This window comes from Dermacentor andersoni, chromosome 3, assembly GCF_023375885.2.
Source record: "Dermacentor andersoni chromosome 3, qqDerAnde1_hic_scaffold, whole genome shotgun sequence".
Lineage (NCBI taxonomy): Eukaryota > Metazoa > Arthropoda > Arachnida > Ixodida > Ixodidae > Dermacentor > Dermacentor andersoni.
The window spans coordinates 73,309,972-73,334,338 of record NC_092816.1 but is presented as its reverse complement, the minus strand read 5'-3'; the positions used below and the strand labels follow the sequence as shown (position 1 = coordinate 73,334,338).

Below are 24,367 nucleotides of genomic sequence, written 5' to 3'. Positions count from 1 at the left end.
GCTTGAATGGCAAAACATATTGGAGGGGCAAGAAAATGGCCAACAGTGTTTGAGGCTGCCAATCTCCTCTGCCTATATCTACATATTTAAATTTTTGTTGTATATCTCGCAGCTACCTTTTTAGTCTTGTATATTATAGTTCTTTCTTTTTTCCTTTGTAAATGCCGCTTTTTGCCTATTTTTAGTGGTTAGTGCACTTTTGTTTGTTGGTTGGTTGTCTGTTAACTGCAACCAGGAAGCAAGAAACATATGACCATCTCTGCTGCACTATGACCTCTGAAATTTACCTTTGCTTGTGTGTCTCATTATTTGCATTGCCCTTGCAGCAGTTGGGCTTGGACTGCAGCGGAAGAAGCTTTTTCCTGGCTGTGCGAGATCATGTGTTAAATCTTCTGGTCCTGCCTCTTTTTGCAGGGTAGAGATGCCCAGGAGGCAAGGTGCTGTCAAGATTCAAGCACGTGGAATATTCACTGGTGCCAAGGTTGTTCGGGGCCCTGACTGGGACTGGGGCAATCAAGACGGTGAGTGCTGCTAAACCACTGAATTTGCAATTTTGGCTTTGCCACTGGTTTTCCCACATAGTTGACTAATGTATTGTCGGTGCAGATTATAAAAGTGTCTCATGCAAAAGTGGTGGCATTATGCTGCTATGTAAGAAAGTAGGAACTTCGGTACAACTTTTGCAGCTTCGATTTAGTTAAATTTTCTTTATGATGCAACTTTCCCATTACCCTAGAATGCTTTTATGGAAAATGGTGCATTGTGTTCTCGATTTAGTGAAGTAATTTCCTGTGGCAGGTCTTATTAATTAAATGTTTACACATTAATTGCACACTTTGGTACCTGTTTGAGGAGGGTCTACATGAGGGATGAGCTTATAAATGGTTTGCTGTGCCATTTGGCAGCATGGATAGGACACACCCTGTTTGTGCTGATGGGGATATGAAGATAAATAAGTAGAAATAGCCATGGGCTAGTAAGCTCTGATGATGACAGCCAAATCCACAAGTATCCAGTTAACCTACCAATTGACTGTTCAATTAACTTAAATCCTTTAAGGTCAGTGAAAAAGGCAGGAAAGCTACCGAAAGAAAGAAGGAATTTTTTTGGGTGTGAACGATTCTGTTGATCATGTAAAGCAAGACAAAGCAGGAAGTTTGTCAGAAAGGCAAAATTTATCAAAAGAAAAAGAAAGTTTTTTTACACTAACAGAGGTGTGCTTCACGGCACACAAATGGTTTCACTACACATTTTAACCTTTCTTATCTATGCATTTAAGTACAATGCGCTGTATCGCAAAGTTGTTCTCACTTGAAGCTTAACTCTCCGAATCATCATGCTTTCTCTTTTTTTTTAATGTCATTTGAAGCTTTCACCCATCACACGGAGGATGCCATTTTGAAATAGATGGCTGGCAACACAACAACAAACCAATACACCGTTGTTCATAACTTAACTCTTCAACAAGTTCCTTTTGCCATCTAAGTGTTGTTTACAAGAAGCATAGAGTGATGGGCAAGCTGAAATTGTCCAGAGGGTTGCAGGAAAAATAAAACAGTGTCTGCCGAGTTGCACTTCATATTTTTTGCAAGTATGTGCTGAGGCTACAGAAAATATTGTTAATGCTACATGGGATGTGTTCTTGCACTGAACTTTAACCATGCTGACATTGCATGGTAAACATTTTTGAAAAGCCAGGCTGTCCGGTTTTCATACCTGCTTTAGCTAGATGGAACATTGTGGTTTTTACTTTAGCCAGAAAGAAGCAGTGAGTGCTCCTTGTAATAGCTTTAGCTTATCCTGAGGTTAAGCTAAGGTTATTAAACTGAGGGTTAGGCCAACAGCTCTTGCCACAGGTTTGTTTGCTTCTGTTATGAAAGCTTAGTTAAGGCAGGCAGCAGGCAATCTAGCGTATAGTTTTGCTGCCACCGTAGCATGCTTACACTAATTGCATATATTCATCTGCAGCTTTGGCAAATTGCCTTCATAGGTGCTTATATGTTGATACGTGTGCTACCATGTCAGGTCAAGTCATACACATTTGAAAAAAACTACTCCATACAGCACTCACCCTGAGCTGTTGTTACTACTTTGAATGTAAACAATAGCTGCCAACTTTGTTTTGTGATGACAAGCAGAAGAACCTGAAATTGAACGAAACTTTGGTTAACTTACCTAACCTGTCAGCTTACCCATGTGGCAAGGGGTGTTGATCACCATACAGCCGTTTGCAGGGGAAGTGATCTGCCTTTGTTCCGAGCGTTAGGGTGGTTGCACGGTGCAGGAGGTGAGGGCAAGGCGGGCACAGTGACAGACGTGCGCGGCTGGGAGACCGAGTCTGGACGCAGTGTGGCGAGCGTGCGCTGGTCCTCGGGTTCGACGAACGTCTACCGGCTAGGACACCTGGGCAAAGTGGACTTGAGGTGCATCCAGGACGTGCCGGGACCTACTTATTACCGAGACCACCTTCCTGTACTGGGTGCGTGACAGAGGCTGCAGGCATAGTTCTCTCATTCTCCCTGCCCTACACTGGTACACAGTTTGAAGCATCGAAGTGGCCTCCTGGTGCTGCTAGTGAGACACAATTGAATGGAAGGCCTGGTTGGTAGCCTTATCACTCAACTGCTTTGGGGGTGCGTGCCAGTTGACTAAACCTGCAAGACCAGGTGTGGCAAGATGAACGTATTGGCAGGCATATAATTTTCAGTCTTTTATCTATTCTTTTTTTTTAAGTTTCTGTCAGTTTGTAAACAGCTTCATGAAACACTGCGGTGACAATGAATAATGTTGAAAACTTCTTTTAATAGCATGGCACCTGCAGTGCAGTAGCACTAACAGCTGCAGGTGTGACCTCTAAAATTATGAGCACAGCGTAATTTCTTGGGCAGCATGTGTGAGAAGTTGGGTAAAATGACAGGAGAGGGCAGCATTTGGGTGTCATGCCAACCATGGCCATGCTATGCGGGGGCCTTTGTGCACCATGGTCCAGAGCTCTTGTGCTTACTGTATCTGTAATACTACTGTATCTTTCAAGATACAGTAGTATTTCTTGGCAGGGTGTTTGATGGACACACTAAAAGCACTAAGCAAAAATCGGTAGAGAGAATCTTCATGCTGGTAAAGCCTTATGATGTGCACTCCCTGCACGTTTTCTTTGGCCTAGCAGGACACTTTAGGGCATTTATCAAGTACTATGCACTGAGGACAAGGTGCCCCACACGTTTAACTAAGAAAGACATGCCTTTTCAATGGCATGAGGAGTGCAAAGCTGTCTATTGTGAGCTTGTAAAGCTAATATTGTCGGACCCCATCTTGCAAATACCGGATTTTTCTCTGCCTTTCGTGCTGAACACTGATGCATCACACTATGCTACCGGTGCAGTTCTATGCCAGAAACCCTCAAAACAAGCCGATCAAACCAAACACCAAGTTGTAGAGTATTATAGCTATACCCTGAAACCCGTTGAAATCAATTGCTCTACCATGGAAAAGGAATCTCTGGCCATCTTAAAAGCTCTGCAATACTTTTGTACTTACCTAGAAGGTGCCAAATTCATACTTTTCACTGACCACGAAGCACTGACTCCACTTCTGAGCATGGCCCAGCCAAGAGGCCGCATTGCTAGATGGGTGAACTATCTGCAACAATTTGATTTCATAATTTTGCTCTGTCCTGGCTTGCTCTTCACTGATGCTGATGTACTGTCAAGATTACTTGTACACGAATCAAGCAAGAATCCAGAGGCAATCAATCATATTAAGCTGTAGGAAGGTACAGAAGAGCTCCAGTTTATCAATGGAAAGTATTACGTACCACCAACTACGGTTTCCAAAGATTCTTCATTTATACCATGACATTCCTAGATCGGGCGGACATGATGCCTTCTGGCGCATTTATAAGAAATTGCTGATGAGATTCACATGGCCAGGCATGAAAAACGACATCAGCCATTACATCCGCACGTGCCACCTCTGCCAGGTAAACAAAGTTAAATTCAAGCAAACGACAGACGTTATGACAAACCTTGAATTTTCAAGCGTCCCGTTCGAAGTAATTCATTTAAACTTCGCGGAGCTCAAAAAGAAGGGGGAAGGACTCAAGCGAACGCAAGCTCCCTTGCTTTCCATAGATGAGTGCAGATGATGATTGCGGCTAAAGCTGGCAAAGAAGACGCAAACAGTGTAATAGATCTCCTCAAGGCTGAATGTTTTGAACACGTAAAGAGGGTAGTCTGCGACAACGGACCGGCTTTCCGGAGTGCCAGGTTATCAAAGATGGCACAGGAGTACAGGATAATGATAAAGTATTTTTCTCCATACCACCCAGCAGCAAACGATCTAGTGGAACGTGCCATATGAAACATCAAACATTAGCTGAAGATGTATACAGACTTTCACCATGGCTGGAAGTGCTGTCTCGAGGCCGCTGTGAAACATCACAACAGATCGTACACCACTGGTTTAGGCTGCAGTCCTCATTTTGCCACTTCGGGTACAGGGGCCATACTTCCTGCAGATCATGAGCTAGGCCTCCTAAAGAACCTCGAACTCGCTGAAGTAAAAAAAAGCTGTCAAAGAACAGGTCTACAAGCACCACATGAAGAGAAACTTTGATAAAATGCACAGTAGCGAGATACCGGACATACAACCTGGAGACTATGTCCTTGTAAGGAAATGAGCTGTACTTTCATATTCTAAATTTTACAGACCATTTCAAGTGATTAAAACTGCATCCCAGCATGGAATGTTGAAGGACATCTGGTACACCGGTGTCTCAGGTCAAACGGAGTGCGCCTCTATTGGAAACATATTAAAGTATTTTTATTTACTCATACTGTTGGCCTGTCGGCTGTTAAAGGGTGGGTCATAAGCAGCACTGCAACCATGAGTACAATACATGAATATTCCAATAATATATATAGCACTAAGAAAAACTAGTCGATTGCAGTATGTCGGCAATTAGTACAGTACATGAATAGGGGAACATAGGCAAACTGAAAAGGTATATAAGCGAAATATTCTGCACATACTCCGATCAATAATGCAAGACTATAAATGCAGTGTTAACAAACGAGCTCATACACACACCATCCCCCCCCCCCCCCCCGCCAAAACAAAAGAAAAGAGCAGTGAGCACGTATACGTGTGTGCATCTTTCAGTATGGCTTTAACTTTTTCTTAAATTGTTCTGCACTGATGCTTTCTTGCATTAACACCGGTAATTCCATTCTTTAATGGTTCTTGGGAAGAAGGAATATGCGTAAGCGTTAATGTGCATCTGAGGTATTCGAAAAGTATTATATGTGCTTTTCTGTAGCGTTCTACCTTGTCATGCTATCAAATACTGTTCACTATTGATACTGTTCACTATTACACCCAGGAGGTGTAATCAAAACAAGTTCAGAAGAGTGAAGCGGTCTGCGTTGGATGCATGAAAGAAGACGAAGTGGGCTAGGGGAGAAGTGAGGACAAAGAAGTTAATATAAGATGGCGGACGGCACCCGTCTCACTGAGATTATGTCTTTTCTACTGCAGTTCTAGTTAGGGACGCTACATTCTACAGGTGAGGTCCTTTTATGCGACGTCACAGGTGAACATATTTGTGAGTTTTGCATCTTTAATTAACTCAGTAAAAATAAGCAAAGAATCGTGCATTTCCAGAAATTTTTGCATAACAATTAACGTTTCAGCCACAATATGTTTTTACTATCTTTCCCTGTTGCTGTAATTTATGTTAAAAATAATGTTAGACTGTGAAGTAAAGTACTTTTCTAGAAGCTTACTTCTGAATTTGGCAAGGTGATTGTTTGATGATGTTCAGACCTAAATTAAGCAATAAGGCCCTCTAGATAAATATATGCAAAAAAGCTTGTTAAACGTTTCACCCTTATATCTTGTCATCTAGAAATTTTAATTAGAGTAAATTTTGTTTGAGGCAGGAAAAGTATTTTTGAAATCAAAAAGCTATCACCAGTAGGCACTCCTGAACTGTGCCCTCACAGGTGACAACTGAACTTTTGCCGGGCTTATGAACTGTTTATGCATAAAATATGGGCACATGCTTGTTTATGCGCAGTTTATGGCAGAAAAGTATCCGTTTACACTGTTTGAATGTTGATGCCCCCCATACCTAAGTTTTACGATAATAGATTTGTGTGTTCAAACTAAACCACGACTGCTTCGACGTCATTGTCACGATTGGATAGTTATCCGACACGAGATATTGTGCATGGCACTGATTCATTGTTTTGTAAGTACTACAGACCAGCAAATTGCGAGTTATGCAAGAACCTGAATCACCGGCACTCCGCACCAATCGTGGCATAAGGGACAATTGTCAAAAAATTTCCACTTTGCAGGCCAAAGTTTGCTTTGAGTGTCAAGTGTCATTTTCGTTCTGGTGCGGACAAGCAGAGGAGAAACGAACGTGTGATTATTCTGCCTCTGCATAGGACAGCATGAGTCCAAGTTAGCCACTATCTGTCACTGCAAAAAGCTCACATCTATGCCTTGTTCGCCTACCTGAATGCCCTGTACCCCCCTCCAAATTAGAAGTGGCAAACTGACAAACATACGCCATTAACGATGTACTTATACTGGTGTCAAGGGACACCAGTATACACCAGTTCGCTTGGCAAATAGCCACAGTGTAATGCATGCCAGAAAAATAGCTGGCACCACATATGTGTTCTGCAGTGAAGATACAGTTTGGGAGTGCCTGCCGGTGAAATTGGTTGTGGACTTTAAAAATTTTTTCGGCCCCCAAACAAAATTTACTCAAACTAGAATTTCTAGATCATAAAATGAAAGGTTGGTTAGTACAATGAGCTGTTTCGCATATTTTTATCTGGGGGGGGGGGCCTGAGCACCATTCAAAAGTGACTTTATCCCAAATTTGAAAGCAATTCTTTAGAAAAGTACTTAATGTCGTAGTCGAATAATTATTTTTAGCAGAAGCTATAGCAGTGGGAAAAAACAGTAGAAGAGGGTTGTGGCTGAAACCTTAACGATGTTTATGGAAGAAATCTCTGAATATGCACAAACATGGGAAATGAATAAATGTGTTAACTTATATTGTCACATGAAGGAACCATGCCAGTAGAATATTCTAAACTAGTACTTGTCATTCTACCTTGTTTCACACTAAATTAAAATATATTCAACTCCAACCAACTTTTGCTTCTTTACGGAAACTTCAAAGAATGCATACATCGTGGAGCAATTTTTTATGAGAAAAATACTTTGGTGAAACCTCATTCACACGATCACCAACAAGCCCACATTTTTCCATGAGAATCAACGATGGGGACTTTTGGAATCTGGGTCGTTTTGTGTAGAATAACCCAGTAGTGTATCACGGTATGCTAAAATGTTCCATTTGAGATATCTTGTGACAGGAATCATTACATCATGTGTCTCCTCTGAGGTCAAATTATCAGTTAGGGATTGTATAGGAAATTCTTGATTTGTTAAAACAGTTTTTTTTTATATGTTTGGGTTGATGTAGGAATTTCAAGGGAATTAATATGATTTTGTTAGATCCATTCATTTGTTACAAGCCATTTCATTATAAACAAGGTTTCACAATACTTCTGATGCTTTTTGAAGTCACCTTTGTGTGCTCAAATATATTTACCTAAGAAATGCCTGTGCTCCGAGCACTCAAACTTGAGTAAAATCTTAGCCACAACTCTGACTCTTCAATGTGCGCAGGACTCTTATCAGCAAACATACAGTCACGCATTTTGACGTCACTAGCATGCAGCTGCACCAACTGAAGAATAGGGCTTACGAATTCGCTTTTAAATATTGCCCAGCTTTAGAAACTCCTCGAACTCCAGCAACTGTAACAACTGCAATGTGTCTGGTACAAAAACTTTAAGATTTCCCACGGAGTAAAGTGAAGTGGGGATGGTGCACTCTCTTGTCAGCCTAGTAGAAGTTGCGTGTGGCATTCGTCTTATCAGCAGCATATTCATTGGACCATAATCACTTGTAATAAGGAACAGGTTTGTAGAAGAGCCTAGATTGGTCGCACACGTGCACTGTTATCTGTATCTCACTGTGGGTGATAACACAGGCACACGTAAAGCCGTTCAGTGTAGTAGTGTAAATCGAAAGCAAACAGTGCATTGTACTAACACAGTGCAAGCGATACTTGCCTTTGGTGTTATCAGCAGCACGCTTTCCACCTCTTGAATGGCTTAGTAAAACAGAGTACCGAAGAAGGAAGCGTGATTCTGTGTGGTGATAACGCACCGTTATCTTTGAGTACGCATGGAAGCTCAGGCATGCTGTAACTGTCTGCTCCTTTGAAAACACGGTGGGCAGTTGGCGTATTGCACCAGAAGGGAGTCAGCGTGATTGTAACATGCGTTGGCCGCGCAGGCATGGGCTCTGCGTCAGACCGGGCGGTTGTCACCCTGAGAGGTGCGTCAGCGCAGTCGCAGCGCTCTCCGTTCAGCGTGGGAGACCGGGTGGAAGTGTTGCTTGACATCGAGTCCCTAAAGATCATGCAGGATGGGCATGGTGGATGGAATCCCAAGATGTCTGAGGTAGGTGCGCTTGTGTCCTTTCAACGTGCGATATTCCGTATGTAAAGTTCTGTGCAGCCACGTTTAGAAGTCTAGAGGCAAAAGCCTGCGGAAATATTGTATGCAGCCTTGCACAGTTCCTTGGAGCACCTAAGCTGACTTCCTTAGCTATGTCCACGATCTCTGAACTTTGATACCCTGCAACTTGCGAGAAATATATGGAGTGTCATGTGACACTCTCCCCCACCCACCCTCGTAACCAATTTTACCATCTCAAGTCTTCTCAACCCCACGAGCAAGTAAAATTTTTTAATACAATCTGTTAATACAGAATGTTCTTACTAAAGCTTCATTCCAAGTTACCATGAGATTGAAGCATGTGGGCTAGGAAACAATGCAGAAATGGAAAAAAGAGACCTTGTGCCAGTAGTAACTGCTGGCAGTTGCTTTTGTTGATGCGAGTGAGCTTGTTTTAAAAGTGTACTGAGAAGTAAAAACTGTAAGTTCCATGCTATAAAAATAGTAATAATAATGTGAAGTATATCGAACTGTGGCTTGTACCCTTATGGCATCGAATTCATGCGCTAACCACTTTGTTAGGCTTCTCAAACCTATTTGCAACTTTCATTGGGAAGTGGGCAGGGTTCGATGTTTTGGAAGAACTGGTTCTAATTGATAGGCAACCCTTCCCACTTTATTCATCGAACATACAGTCCAAATGAAGCTATTCACTGTGTGCGTAGTCTGATCATGCTTCATCCAACTTTGAAACACCCCGTTATGCAACTCTGAAAAAGTATGCACTGCTTTGTCTATGTGACATGACATAATGCTGCACACGGTTGCTGCAGGCATGTACGTACAAGCATTTGTAAAGCAGGAATGTCTTATCTGGTCATTTGTTTTGGTGTTTCCGCTTCGCTCTTTTTCTAGCCATTCATCCACTTCATAGTTACGGTTTCTGCAGTACTCCTCTTTCTGTGAGCAGTGGGGCAGGTTGTGTAACTAAAGCCCCTAAGAGCTTGCGACATGCCCTCACTTAGCATAAGTATACAGTCGACTTCCGTTAATTTAACCCTGACAGGACCGACAGAACTGATAGACTTATCCAGCTGTTCAAGATGCAGAAAAAACATCAATACACACTGCCTGACTCATTTGGCAGTATTTTCCCAATTCTAACAGGCCCCCAAATCAAACACACGCCCACTTTCTATGTGTTAAAAGCAGAAAACTAACATAGAAATGGCATTAAAACCATTTGTATTTCTAATAATGTAGGTCTTGTTGTTTCATTTCATTTTGTGCTGTTGTTTAGAAGATGTATAGTTGGTATAATTTTTTACTACTGCCCTGTTCATGTTATTGCTTCTTTTGCTTTTCTTTGTGCTTGTCGGAATTAACAGTATTTGGTACTTATATTGTAATGTCACATGGTGGTGTGCAGAATTTGTGGTGTATTCTATTTTTTATCAGTTGCCTGTACCCCCCCACCCCCATGTAATACCCTCAGCTGTGAGGGCCTTTAAGGGTAAATTGCATAAAAAAGAAGCTCCTAAACAAAGAAGTCGAATGTGTAGCTGATTTTTTAGCAAGAAAAATGGGCAAGGGTCAGAGGTGTATCCAGGATAGCCTCTAACATAGGGCCCTCATCAGTGCACGCAGAAAGGGCTTATCAATGCATACAGGGGGGGGCTTGTTGTAAGCTTACTAATGGGCCTCCATGGCCTCCCCTCTGGATCCACCAGTGGCATGGGTCTACTATATGTCGCACAGCATTGGCCAGCTCCCCAAGGTCAGCTTTGCCGTAATACATCGGTCGTATGCGGTAAAGCACTCAAACGCTGTCCAGGTGGTTTTATGTATCGGCGACTGGCTCGACGGATTCCGACAGGGTCATTCTGGACTCGCTTTTGGCTTTCGCCAAGGATGCGCAGCTTCTAGGACGGCTCTGAATACGCTTCCCCCTTCCTCTTCCCCATTATAGGCCTTCGAGCCATCCCTTAATACATTTTGTCATCATCATCATCGTCATGCATCATGTCCGATCGGCATGGTGCAGCCAAATTTTGGCCCAATTTTTTTTGTAAAAGAAAATGCACACATTAGATTCGGTTAAATGCTGTAATCAGACATTGTGAGCTAGGGTTCTCGCTTGAAAATCTTCCTAGGGCAGGCTGAAAATAGGCGTTTTTGATGTGTGTTTTGAGATGCGCGTTAAACACATTCGCTGTCCCCTAATACTTCGTCCGCACCTATTCCCATCTATAGCCCGCGATCAATAGTTGCAAGGTCATATCTTTATTAGTCATATCATGAGAAGCCAACAAACACTGACAGCAAGGACAACATAGGGGAAATTACTTGTAACTGTACTTAATAAATTAAAATAAAGAAACGATAAATTAATGGAAATTAAAGTGGATGAAAAGACAACTTGCCGCAGGCGGGCACAAGTAAGCACAAGTAATTTTCCCTATGTTGTCCTTGGTGTCAGTGTTTGTTGGCTTCTCATGATATGACTAATAAAAATCGGGCTCCTTGGTTAACCCCCTTTCTTCTCGTTTAAAGTCATATTTTGCCACTTTCCAAGTGCTCTCGAACAGCTAGCGCCAGTTGTTGTGTTATTCAGCAACTATTTAGGCAGTTTCAGTTTTCATTTTCTTTTTCCACTGTGCACGGATCTTTAAGTGCCTCTGTAGAAAGGCTGTGGTCAGCCCAATCAGCATTTCTAGTTTGCAAGATGGCATTGGCAAGGCGCGCAGGTACTGTGCGCATGGCGCTTGCATTGAAACGTCGCATTTACACCGGTTCTAATGCGTCTGTGCGTGAGCGTTTGGACTTTGGAAGCAACGCTGACGTGGAAGATCACTTCGGTTTGTCAGATTTATAAATGGAGTTTCGTTTTCTTCGCCGAACCGCAGTGCCCTAGAGCTAGTCCCTAGGGTCGACATTTTCTTTTATATCTCAAGGAATATTTTACATAGAAAAATGACGTTTACTGGGATACTTCACTGCTTCTTCGCGTTGCGAATGTATACTCTGAAATTTTTCAGAGGTTTTTCTGTGCGAAGCAGAAATGATGTTTGTATGTCAGTTTTTTTTTTTTCTACGAAATTCTTGTTTAGATATCTTTTCTTTTTTCGAATTCTCTTTTAATAAATGTCTTTGGGAATAGTACCATTGAAAAAAAAAATTGTTTGTAAGCTTCATGTTGTCAATAAATTTGACCTTGCCCTTCAATCTGCTGCCTCCCAGATAACTCAGTGCGCTAAAGAGACTACCCCGAAAAGTGTTAGTCCCAGGTTCGATCTTTAAACTAGGGTGACTCTTTTTATTCAAGTGCAAAGCTTTCTTTCTGAGGAACCCGATTGGGTTCGCTTTGTACCTTTCTGCTACTCGCAGGCGGATGCCAGTTTCCCCCTTTCATAACAAATAAACTCTCATTTGGCTTGTAGGTCATAGGAAAAATTGGCACAGTGCATCGTGTGACAGATCGAGGGGACATCAGGGTCCAGTATGAGGGTTCTAACAACCGCTGGACATTTCATCCGGACGCCCTTACAAAGGCAAGTATACCTTTAAGTTTGAAATGCTTCAAGTTGGCAAAACTTCAAGGTGGCTCATCAAACATTTTGCTGACATTTCTCTGCATTGTGCCACGCTGCGTTAGCTCATCGACATCGCAGTGCTTCATGATCAAGCTACTATCTAAGTGGCAGCAGGCTCGTAGTGTAATAGTCACTAAGTTATGAAGTGAGATGCTAACATTTCTTAAAAGCAAAATGCCAATTCATATGCTAATGTAAAATCGGACCTTTCTTATCTTTCTGTGCCAGTGTCCCAGTGTACTTCTAGCAGTGGTAAATGCATAGGCAGTCACTTCCTGCCCACCGTCAACCTCAGGAACAAAAAAAAGAGATAAGACTGAGAACAGATTGTATTGATTGCTTAATTCGAAGCATTCATTTTTGTTTTCTTTTTGTAAATGTTCAGAGTTGCATCTGAAATTTCTTCCTTACTGGGTTTATGGAAGGCTCATGGGCACAGATAGGCAAGGCTGAAGCTACATTTGTTCAAGACTTTGTGAACAAAGAAAAAACTGAGTGCAAGAAAACTAATGGTATGAGACCGTCGTGTGCAGGACAAGCACTCCATGCGGCACAACAAGCACAACATAAGCTTGAAGGAATACTGAGACAACATTTTTGGCCTGTGATTTTGCATTGAATGAAGGTCAGAATGCTCTAAGCCCTAGAAAGACACCGGCAAAAGTCGGAGAGCCATAAATAATTACCTATTTGTAATTTACTGTTTTTACAAACCAGATTGCTTAGGTACCCAGGAGGTGCATATATCATGATGTTAGGATGCACTAGCAAGCTCAGTTCCTGCGATCACTACAGCTGCCACGTGTGAGCACAGCCAAAAAAAAATTTAGATATAAAAAGCACGTATCGCTCTTTTTATGGCCAGCATGGTCATATCTAGCCTTATGGCTATGCAATGTCGGTGAATTTTGGCAATTTTGTCACGTGTCACGATGTCGCAGTAACGTTGGTGACACCAGGCTTTGCATTTCGAGACCAACTCTAGTATTAAAGGGACACTAATGGGAAACACTGAATCAATTTTGATAGATAAAAAAGTCCTTTAAGAACTCCGCTTTCATTGATTGATTTCCTGGCAATAGGTTGATCGTTGGCAGAGAAACTGACTGTCACTGTTTCATTTTTGAATTTTGCACCAGAACCCCAGGGCCAGTATGTGAATGTGACTTCATGGAATTCAAAGCATTTCTTCACAGTTTGGCCATTGTGGCTCAGTAAAAGTTCTTGAAACTTTCCGAGTTCAGTCTTTGGCTCTTTTAGAGTGCCATATAGTCCAGTGTTACCAATATAAAATTAAGAAAGTGTCAAAATCCACGACGTCATAGGGAGCTTTTACGGGAATTTCAAGGCGGCCCCACCGCCCATCTTTTGTTATTGCTTCTTTTCTTGTGTACCAAGCACATTTTGGGGGATAAGAATGGCTTTTTTTGGTATTGTAGAATGGTAATTTACTAACACAGCTCACATAATCTTTTCTTTGGTCTCCCTTTAAATTACAGCGCCATTAGGTGTTTCCCAACCTCAAAACTTTCTAAGTGCAATCTTCTTACGTGCAAGAAAAGTATGGTAGAGTTCCTACAACTTCAAAAATACTATGTTCCAGCACTTTTGACAGTGCCTGTTCTTGGGCTAAGTTGGTTCATTGGTCGCCGTGGGCCACTGTTGCTGTCTTTGTGATTTCCTTTGCTCAACATTATTCTTTATTCCCTGGGGGCTAACTGTACTTTCAAATAAAATGTACACAACTTTGTTTGAGCTTCAAGCATTTGGTGCTTAGGCGTGTTCTCAGTGAGTGTGCATCCGTTTTGTTGCCTAGGTCGTGATGTTTTCTGTGGGGGACATGGTGAAAATATGCGACGACCTGCACAAGCTCAAGGAGTGGCAAGTGGGCCACGGCGAGTACATTGACGCCATGAAAGCGGTAAGTAGTGCTGAAGTATTCGTGGTTCCTGTGAGACACGTGTTTTGGACAGCTTGTGTTTCAGTTCAGACATGAGGCAATCCTTTAATGTGGCACATGGCTACGCAGTTTGTGAGGATTACAGTAGTGAACTTTAGTGAAGCAGCTACGCTCACAATGTGATATGAATGAAATGATACATTGGAAGAGAAGTGCAGCTTTGTACTATGTACTATATGGATTTCATGAGCTGGTTCACAGCAGTCCCTCTAGCCCTGGATAGCACTGAAGAAAGGATTTGTCAGTGTCTCCACTGTTTTCCCTTGCTTTATTTTTCTCTGCTCATCTGGCACATTGCAATGAGTTCACATATTATGCGTACAAGCCGGCACTCGCAGTGCAAGGCAAACTAGTGAAGCTAGGCTTTACAAATTGTGCTTCGTGCTGATCCCCGACACTGGCATCACAAGTGAGATTGCTGTAATGCCTAGAGATTGTCCAAAATATGCCTGCACCAATTCGGCTCGTTGGTGTAACATTAAAAAAATTTGATTGATGGAACCGTTTGTGTTCTGTTTAGGTTCTCTGGAGCCTAGTTTGAGAACCCCTGCTCCAGTTAGCGGCGAACCATGTCCAACCATATTTTGGCCGTCAATGCAGTGCCTTGGCAAACTTGGCAAGGTGGTCAAGCTGTACTCCGACGGTGACCTACGAGTGAGCGTGGACGGCCAGACGTGGACGTTCAACCCGCTGTGTGTAGTCCCAGTGCCCGGTTCGGCCACTGAGATCAGCAACACGATGACGGCCAACACACGAGAAGAGCATGCAAGTATGTCATTTGTTCATTTTCAAGTATTTGTACAAGAACTTGTGTAACCTAAAAGGAGTAGCGCTTACAACTTAAAACTTTGTTGCAGGTTTAAAGTAATGTAAAATAATGTTTTTGTGCAACTTTTACCGTACTCTATGGTGACTCTTTTGTCACTTAATACAGTCATACCTTGTTATAACGAAATAAATTATAATAGTGTAAGTAACGAAGTGATTGTAGTAGTTCAGCTTAATTATTCAGTTGAAATATTGAGAATGTACTGACTGAAAAGGCACAACATGAATAGCAGACATTCATAAAAGTATACAGGGCTAATTGCACATTGGACAATGTTGAAGTAACAAACAAGCTTAATATCTCATTTTAATGAGGCAAAATTTGTTTTAAAGGGATGTAACAAACTATTTCTTTTAATAACGAAATATTTATTTTTAATAGTAAAAAAAAGTGAATTAGTTTTTTTTTTTTTAGTTAATAATCGCGCTATACCAATCAAGTTGTGCATATCAGGCCAAAATCTGGTGGCATGCAACATTGCTAGTAACTCGTCTGGTGCGGCAGTTCAACACTCCTGCCGGCTACCTGGCATTGTTCCAAACCAACTTCACTGCCAAATTCACTGTCTCTGCTCACGTTCTACCGCTGCCGCCTCACCAACATTGCCGACTCCTGTGCTCTGTGAACACTACAAGCTGTACCTTTGTGAGAGCTTTTATACCAGGCTGTAATGAAATGCAAACAATGGAGTGCAAGGAAATGGGGTTAACGACGGGGATTGATGTTTGCCATCCACAATCATATGAAGTGACAGTTAATTAAGCCAGAGAAAGCATGGGGAAAGTTAAATCGTTATATTTAGTTGAAATGTGGAAGTATTAATGTAAAGGAAAATAAAAGTGGACGAAAAGATAACTTGCCGAAGCTGGGGCCGAACTCGCATCTCTACATTACGCTTGTGGTGCTCTGCCTGTTAAGCCACTGTGACAGCATCTCTCTGGCCACTTTCTTTTGTTTGTCTGTTTACAAGAATAGCCCTGGCAGCGTGAGCCAGTACGGCTCCCGGCCAAGGTGGCATGTGCTTAACAACAGGCATCACATAGTATGTGTGCATAGGAGCAGGCAGCTGGCCAATAAACGCTCGTATACTTTCTCATGGCGTCTTATTACAGTAGAATCTCATTGGTACGATTCTGCATAATATGTTTTTCTGTATAATACACTTTATATTATTTTTATTTTCCCCGGCAATATCCCATAGGAGCATTGTATTTTGCAATCGCATATTCCCCCCCGAGATCGGATAATACAACAGCAGTAGTGGGCTTTTACTGGTATTTCTAAAGCTCATAACTTCACATTCCAGTATACTAGCTAAATAATATTCCAATAATGCTACACGTCACCAGCGGTAAAGCGGTGTTGCAGCAGTGTAGGCGTACCGGCTGGCGATGTGCCGCTGATCAATTCAGTGTGAGGAAACTGTGGCTTCTTCTTCTTCTTCTTCTTCTTTTTTAACTTCCTGAATAATTTTTGTAGTGACATTTAAAAGAAAAATGTTCAGTGCTAACTGACGAGCTATTCCAATGTTGATGAATAAAAGTGCGTTGTCTGCAGTTCGTGTGGTGCCGAGGGATGCTGCTCTGCATAACGTGTTATGCGAGCATGCCTATTTTCATGCTTCTTGGAACTAGCGTTAGATAAGATTTTCGGATGGTGCATTTTATTTTCCAGTTCCCGTGAAGATTGTATCAACGAAATTTCACCGTATTTCTACATTTCAATGAAACATACCAGTTAACTTTCCCTACGCCTTCTCTGGCTTCATTGTCTGTCAGTTTGAAGCACGCTTAAGAAGTGAATGCATTGGTTCTTTTCTGCAGACCCGCTGCTCAGTCACTTGCTGGCCGAGCAGCAGAGTGACGCAGGCAGCATGGACCGTCTGGTGCGGGATGCGGCACAGGGTCACCTGGAGGTGGTGCGCGATAGCCTTGCGAAACACCCAGACAAGGTATGTGCTTTGTCAGCTTCAGTCTCTTTCAGTGATTGACGACCTGCATTTTGAAGTGAAGGTTTCTTTTTATTTGTCAAGAAAGAAAGCTGGCAGATTCCACAGCCTGTGGGAATCAGTGTTATAGGAAGCAGTGTGCGGGGAGCTTGCCAAATTAACGAAACGACCATGAGAGCACCAAGGCATAGGCAGCTGTTTCATGACCTGTATGACACGCATGTCATGACATTCATGTCATGACCTATCATTTATGCTCGTCATGCACTCTTGTCATACCATGCCAATTTTGGTACATACCAAGTCAACGAAACGACCAGGAGAGCACCAAGATGTAGGCGGCTAGATAAATAGATCGATACTGTCAAAGTGGCAAATGTTTGCCTAGAAATGCTTTGCATTTAAAAAGAAAGAAACATGAAATTGCCTTCATTTAAGCCCTTCGTCGTAAGTGGTGTCCAAAAGATGGCAGCTATGATGTTACCTGGACACCTGTGGTACCTGCGGTATGAGAAGGCATGACCCCTGAGATCCGTATACATAACTCACTAGTGGTGCTAAGGTGCAGAAGAAGACAAACTTGCAGTTTCTTTCCTGGCAACCTGGCAAATTGCAGTGCGAAATGTTGCACCATTGAGCAGTGAAGATCATAAAGTGTCATCTTACTGCAAAAGTTGAGCAAAATCAAAGCAGTGGTAAACACAAAAGATGTCCTTGATTTTAGGCAATGTGGCTATATTTGTGGTGGTAGAGGCGTTGCTGCTGACGATGGAGCGCAATGTCATACTTTTTAACATGCTTTGGCTTCCTTGAACTGTTAGCCTTTTATACAACAAAGGGATCTATTTATTCATTTATTTATAAAGTGATTAATTTGTTGATTCGTGCACTTTACCACACAAAATGAAGACAGGTGTTACGTGAGGATCTTTTTAGTGGGGTGCTGCATATTAAATGTTTGGCCATCCGGAACCCCCCTGGTATGGCCCAGATTCCTTCCTTTTGATTTCTTATTACTTCAGGTTTCAGCACATGTGCACAGTGTATCAGTTTTTTTAAAAGCTGAATTGCGTTCCTTCCAAATTGGCTAAATTTTGGTAGAAGATACATGGGCACTCTGTGGTGGCAAGATTTGAAGATGCTTCAATTTTGTTATTACCATGATTATTTTTGGGATTTGACTGTTCTTTTCCCAGAATGGTTTTGATTTTGGTTAAGTAGAAGCTTGGGTGAGTTATGGATTGAATATCAACATGTCTACACAGTGTAAAAGACGAGGACGGAAGAAAGGGCGCAACACAGCGCCTGTGTTGTGTCCTTCCTTCGGTCCTCGCCTTTTGCGCTGTGCACACATTTAGATTTTGGCCTCCCGGAGACACGTTTCTAGCATGACATCACTTTTAACATTTTTTAGTACTTTCTGCACCAACAGCTGTGCCCTCTAATTTGTTGTCTGTGTGTTAGTTGGTTCTATGAATTTAGATCTACCTGCCGCGGTGACTCGGTGGCTTTGGCACTCTGCTATCGAGCACGAGGTCGCAAATTGAATTCGTGGCTGCGGCAGCTGGATTTCAAAGGAAGTGAAATGCAACAATGCTCGTATGCTTGGATATGTATAGGTGCACGTTAAGAAAACCCCAGGTGGCCAAAATTAACCCACAGCCCTTAACTACAGCATCCCTCATAACCCACTTTGCAGTTAGGATGTTAGGCCCTGCAATTTAAGAATGCAGTGAGATCTGCAGTTCACCTGTTAACACCACTGCTGTACCCTAAACTACTGCTTTGCCCAGCCATGTGTTGAAACAACCTATGGCAAAGAGCATTTGGTTGTGCAACATCAACTGGTGTTCACACTTGTAACAGATCATGGAAGGTCTCCTGAATTCACTGTTTGTTCATGTAAATTGAGCTCCCACTGTATTGCTTTCTCTGTTACATTTTGTACCCTTTATAGTGCATAACTTAATGGAGAGGAAAATTGGCTAGTTGGTTTACACTAAGCATGGTCTTAAGTAGCGCTAACGTCACAAAACACAAAAACGAAGAAAGGAGACAAACAGGTGCTTCTGTAGCGCTTGGTGCGTGTCTCTCTTCTTCGTTCTTGTTTTTCGTGAAGTTAGCGCTCCTTAAAACCATGTTTACTGATACTGCATGCTTGCGTGCAGTTTTTGAAGGTTGAGAGATTGTTATGTGTTAAAGTTTGCTTGAGCTGTGACAGTTCTGTGAAGACATTAATGCCTGTGTTCACAAACCGGGCTTGACTCGAAGCATCATTTTTTTACCTCGCATTATTTTTTGTTAAACAGAGGTCTAAGCCCTCTAAAGCTTAGACAAAGTTTTGACAAGAATCAGTTCCTTTACTGAACAAGGTATCACTCTTCAACAGCAGTTTCTTGGCAGTTCCTATGACAAGGAGTCACTAAGTAAACGCTACACGCCTCCCTCTCCAGTGCATTGGAATTTAGGTGCCCAAGGCAGTCTGGTTACTAAGTTCTGGCTCCAAAATTGCGCAAGGGTTTTATCAAAATCCAGTGACCATGTCGGTCAATGGGCAGCACTGTCCTTCACATTCTGAATTTGAGGAGAAGCACCGTGTGTTGGAGGAACATTCAATAACACAGAGGTAAGACACCCAGTTGTATACAAGGCTTCAAGGTCACAAAAAGTAATTGAGTAGCACATAGGGGCTAAAATGTCTTACGTCTGCTGCTCAAAACACAATGAAAATAAACTGCTAAAAGCACGAGCTCTTCCTCTCTCCGTCTTTCTAAACCGCCGTGCTGCGTGCCTCGCCCCACAGGTGAACCAGAAGAGTTCGGGCAAGACAGCCTTGCAAGTGTCGAGCCATCAAGGCCATCGAGAGATTGTTGAGCTATTGCTACAGTGCGGCGCCTCAGTGGACGCCCAGGACGACGATGGAGACACCGCACTGCATTACGCTGCATTTGGGTAAGGTCTTAACCTCTCTTCTAGTGTCCCTATCACACGCTAAATTCAACAACCAATGAATCCAAAGAAGATCGAAATCCAAGAGCCTTTTTTGGCCCTAGTGTTGCCGACTACAAATAAAACAACCTGGTTGTCTAGACCCTGGAAAAAAATTTAATACCCGCAATACGAGCACCTAAAATCCACTGAAAACCTTCTAAATGCAGACAACAATCAGAATCACTTTCAAAACATGTTTTATTGTTTTTACATGAAACAGAGTTGAAAAAAGTTACGCAAAGCAGTACAGTTCATTTATTTATTTCTCAACCGTAACGGGATAAAAATATAAATTATCAATATTAATAAGCACATTTTTGTGCGACTGTGAAGTTTGGAAACATACTGTGAAACAAAACTAAAAAAAAAGGTGCTTCTGTGAGCTACAGTTACTCGCCAGAAGTCAGGTTGAACTACCGGGTAGTGATTATATTATTGAAAAACATTCTTTGCTTTATCTTGGTATGGTCACATGTCCTCTGTGTCTATTTGTTCGGTGGCGTGACTGGGTCTAGGATCTGTGCCATCGCTGACCGCGTAGACCTCAATCGTGCCGATCTTGTGAACAATGTACTCAGAAAGCTCGTATAACTGAAGTGGCATTTGTCATCTGAGCATCAGTCACATTCAGCTGGCTGAAAATATGCTCAACATACGTGTTGGACCATGGCAGCACCAGTATTGATAAAGTGAAATTAACCAACTTAATTTTTTTGATGTATTTCACCGGAGCCATTTGACGACGGAAAGATCCCTAATGCACACCTGCAAAAATTGAGAAGAGTGAAACTGTTATGAATGAACTGCTGAAGCTGCTAGGACTATGGTTCAGAGGAGTCATAGAGACATGGAGGAAGAAATGCGAAACGCACTGTTTGTGAAATGATTATCATGATTCGCTCTTACTTACAAAGTTGCATGGGTAAGCTGCATGTTCGCGACATGTGAAGAATGAATTATTGTAAAAAAGAAGTAAAGTTTTTGTACTGCAATGAAAGGAAACTAAGATTAAGGAAAACTGCTAAAACACTGGCCGCCCGCAATTGAGCAAATTTTCCCGATAAGCAGCGCAACAGAAAAAAAGAAGAAAAAAGAAACGGGAGAAAACACTAAATTCGCAACACTGATTTGCTGAACTTGACTGATTGACAACATTCAAAAGCAAGCCTTGTCATCATAAAGCATGAGCATACTCATTCAGAACACGAAACAGGTCAAGTAGGCTATCTTATAGCAAAGTGTTCTATCAGAGGCGCCGTGCAACAAGCTTTATGCACTATAATTAAGCCTGCAAGAAAGCTACGGGTTTGCTTGAAAAGGTTGCTTGAGCTTTCCAAGTGCCTTTAAGAATTGCTGCAATCGTTCATGATAGAGGTTCCTGTAAACAAGCATCAACAAATCTGGAACTAGCTACGTTGCTTGCTTCAGGCACTGCAAGCATTTACTGACAGTTCGCAGTGCGTGGTATGGTCCACATTTAAAGGGAACACTAACTAGTAATCAAGGCATTGCGACTTCAGCATTTCGTTTTGTCAGGAAATTGTGACTGATACGCCTATATAGGTGTCACATGGTGCACTTTTGATCGGGATCAAGCCCGATCCGGATCGAATTTCTCGGTCGTGATTGGCTCCTTCGCGCAAGCTGTGCAAAGGAACCAATCGCAGTTGAAAATTTTGATCCGGATCAAGTTTGATCGTGATCAAAAGTGTTTGTGTGACACCATTATTAGGCATGTGTACATGCAAAAATAATCTGCAGGCTACCCCGTCGCCAAGTTCCCCAATTACCCTATTTACTCACATAATGATCGCACTTTTTTGTAAAAAAATTGACTCAAATTCAGGGGTGCGATCATTACGCGGGTTAAATTTCCCGCAAAAAGAAAAAAAATTTCATCTGGCATTTGCTACGGACTGACAACAGGTCAACAAATAGACGGCTGCCGCTGTATGTAGTGCGGGACAGAAAAAGAAAATGGTGACCGGCAGAGCAAGCCGAACGCGCCGAATGCGATTTTTTTTCTTCTCGCGAGTACATTACGTGCATTCAAACAGTTTCTTCCGTATCAGTAATGAATAATATCGGCAAGTTTGCGGCAATAACATAGCCATGTGAGGGGACATAGCCATTGTGAGGGGACAGAAACAGATGGGCACGCTTAGCTGCCAGTGACATCGGAACACATGGCGGGCATGCTGCGGAAACTGTGGCATTTGTCTTCACCACTATCCTAATATGGCACGTTTCCGCTAAGGGTGGGTGAATAAACTGCGTTACAAACGTCGGGGAATGAATAGGGTACACTTCTTACGTGTCAGTGTAAACGTGGCTGCTATCATTGCCACTCGCGATTTGTTACGTGCCCACGAGTGCAGATGAGAAGAATCGAAAGACGCCTTTTTTGTTGTTTTTGTTGACCACAACCAATATAAAGCCTACACATAATAAAGGCAAGTTTGGTTGTACCTTTTTTTTGTCATAGAAGTGCGGAAAGTGATGAAAGGAATGAAATGGGGCATCTGCTTAAGAATGTTTGGTGCGTGCAGACCGCTTGGTTTGTCTTGAAGAGTCGTTCGCATAGCAGTCGACAGATAGTAAGTGCGATCATTATTAGCTGGACTTGGCACATGACATATCGCTGCGGCAAGTTCGGGGTGCATTCATTACACGGGCAATAAAAAAGATCGAATTTTGACGACAAAATTTAGGGGTGCGATCATTACGCGAGTTCGATCATTATGCGAGTAAATACGGTACCGTGGGAAGGAAAAAGAAAAAAGGAAGTTAAAAGCCGGAAAAATAACAATCAGGAAAGAAACTAAATAAATTAGTGTAATCTTAACTTGAATGTGTTTGTCAAGCTTGCTCTGCCAGTCTTTCTTTCTGTTTATCAGGGCCACATCTTTCTCAATTGCTTGGAGAGTCATATTACTGGCCGTGTCATAGTCAGTGCGACATAATTTTGCAGAATATTTTGCACCGCAAGCCTATAATTAGCTTTTTTCCTGAGGAGTTTTGCCTTGGCTTTGCCATGTCTGCCTGCTTCACAACATTGCTGTTCAGTGCTGAAGGTGATAGATTTAGCTTCTTTGCACTGAAGTCTTACTTTTGCATTGGCTGGATGTCGAATGCACGGAGTACATCAACTTTTTAAATAAAAGCGCATTTTGCTTTACCAAGCACGCTACTATGTAAGAAGGGACTGGAAGCATACATGATGGGGGGGGAACATGACAAAACAGCGCCGCATCAAGTGGGAACATTATACACAATAGTCTGTATTGGTTTTAGTTCAGTGCTACATAAATGGGACAATGGGAGAATGCAAGTGAGGAATGTATTATAGTGGAGTTCAGTATTTTTTGGGAGCCATCGCTGGGATTGCAGAAAATCTCGAGATGTCCTGTGCGCTCCATGATTGTCTGCTTCTCTACGTTTCTGCATTGCAGCAACCAGCCTGTGATCATGGAAATACTGTTGAAGGCTGGCGCCAACATCAACGCCATCAACAGAGCCAAGTGCACAGCCCTGCATGTGGCAGTCAACAAGCAGCACACAAACTGCATTCGGGTCCTGCTCAAGTTTCGAACTATTCTCAACATCAACATCCAGGTGGGTTTACCTGTTCCCCCCAACACCTCTTGCTGTTGCATGCAGTAAGCGATATTACACAAATAAGACACTCTCTTTAAAACGTAATGACTTGGCATTTTTCAATTGTAATTACAGTTAAACCTCTATATAACAAAGCATTTAGCTTTTCATAACCTCTTGCCCACAGAACACCATGTATTTAGAACCTCAATATAACGAAGTGTGTTTGTATGCGATTTCAATACCCAAAAATTTCACTGCTGCCACAAAGGAATGCCGAAACAATAAATGGAAACTTCCACCGACGTAAATGGTCAAATGATTGAATAACAAGCGGCTGCTTGCAAACAGACTTCTGAAATCGTACGCTGCGTGCGACGGCCGAAGCAGAGCTGCATCATGTTTTGTATAAAGTCCAAGTGCGATGAGATCCTATCGTGTCTCGCGCACTGTGTGCTTTAGTGCAAGTGAAAGTGTGCGAAGGTGAGACAAGAAAGATGGTGGCTTTACGAGTGCTGCCTGCCTGTGCAAGCAAACGGAAAAAGGGGGAGGGGAGCGAGCTCATGGTAATGCGATCAAGCACGTGTGAGGGGAAGGAGGTGGGAATCGGGGAGTAAGTAGGTGCGTATCTCAGCCGTGACTGCACTTGTCTGTAATCGTGGTTGAGTGCATACGCAGCCACGCACCCTGCTTTGGAGGTAATCTGCCGCGAGTGCAAAGAGTGGTGTGCCAAGACGGCGTGGCATCATGTAGGCTGTCTTCTCGCACGTTTAGTATTGCAGGTTGCATAATCTCTAGTTTCGTTGACCCATTGGAGCGCAAGGCAGACGAAACATTCGCTCCCCACTGTGGGCACTTTTCCTGATAGCGTCATCCCAGTGCGGGCGACGCTATCAG

At 42.5% G+C, this 24,367-nt stretch overlaps 1 protein-coding gene across 1 annotated transcript in view; it reads left to right on the top strand.

The window, feature by feature from the left end:
* The window catches only part of mib2 (E3 ubiquitin-protein ligase mind bomb 2), a 70,800-nt gene that overhangs the window by 13,027 nt on the left and 33,406 nt on the right, over positions 1 to 24,367 (top strand). The window contains exons 4-12 of the mRNA XM_055061938.2: positions 415 to 521; positions 2,285 to 2,479; positions 8,389 to 8,555; positions 11,993 to 12,103; positions 13,962 to 14,066; positions 14,706 to 14,874; positions 16,758 to 16,885; positions 19,686 to 19,834; positions 23,326 to 23,488. Of these exons, the coding sequence (XP_054917913.1) occupies positions 415 to 521; positions 2,285 to 2,479; positions 8,389 to 8,555; positions 11,993 to 12,103; positions 13,962 to 14,066; positions 14,706 to 14,874; positions 16,758 to 16,885; positions 19,686 to 19,834; positions 23,326 to 23,488 (1,294 nt within the window). The remainder of the gene's footprint in view (positions 1 to 414; positions 522 to 2,284; positions 2,480 to 8,388; positions 8,556 to 11,992; positions 12,104 to 13,961; positions 14,067 to 14,705; positions 14,875 to 16,757; positions 16,886 to 19,685; positions 19,835 to 23,325; positions 23,489 to 24,367) is intronic.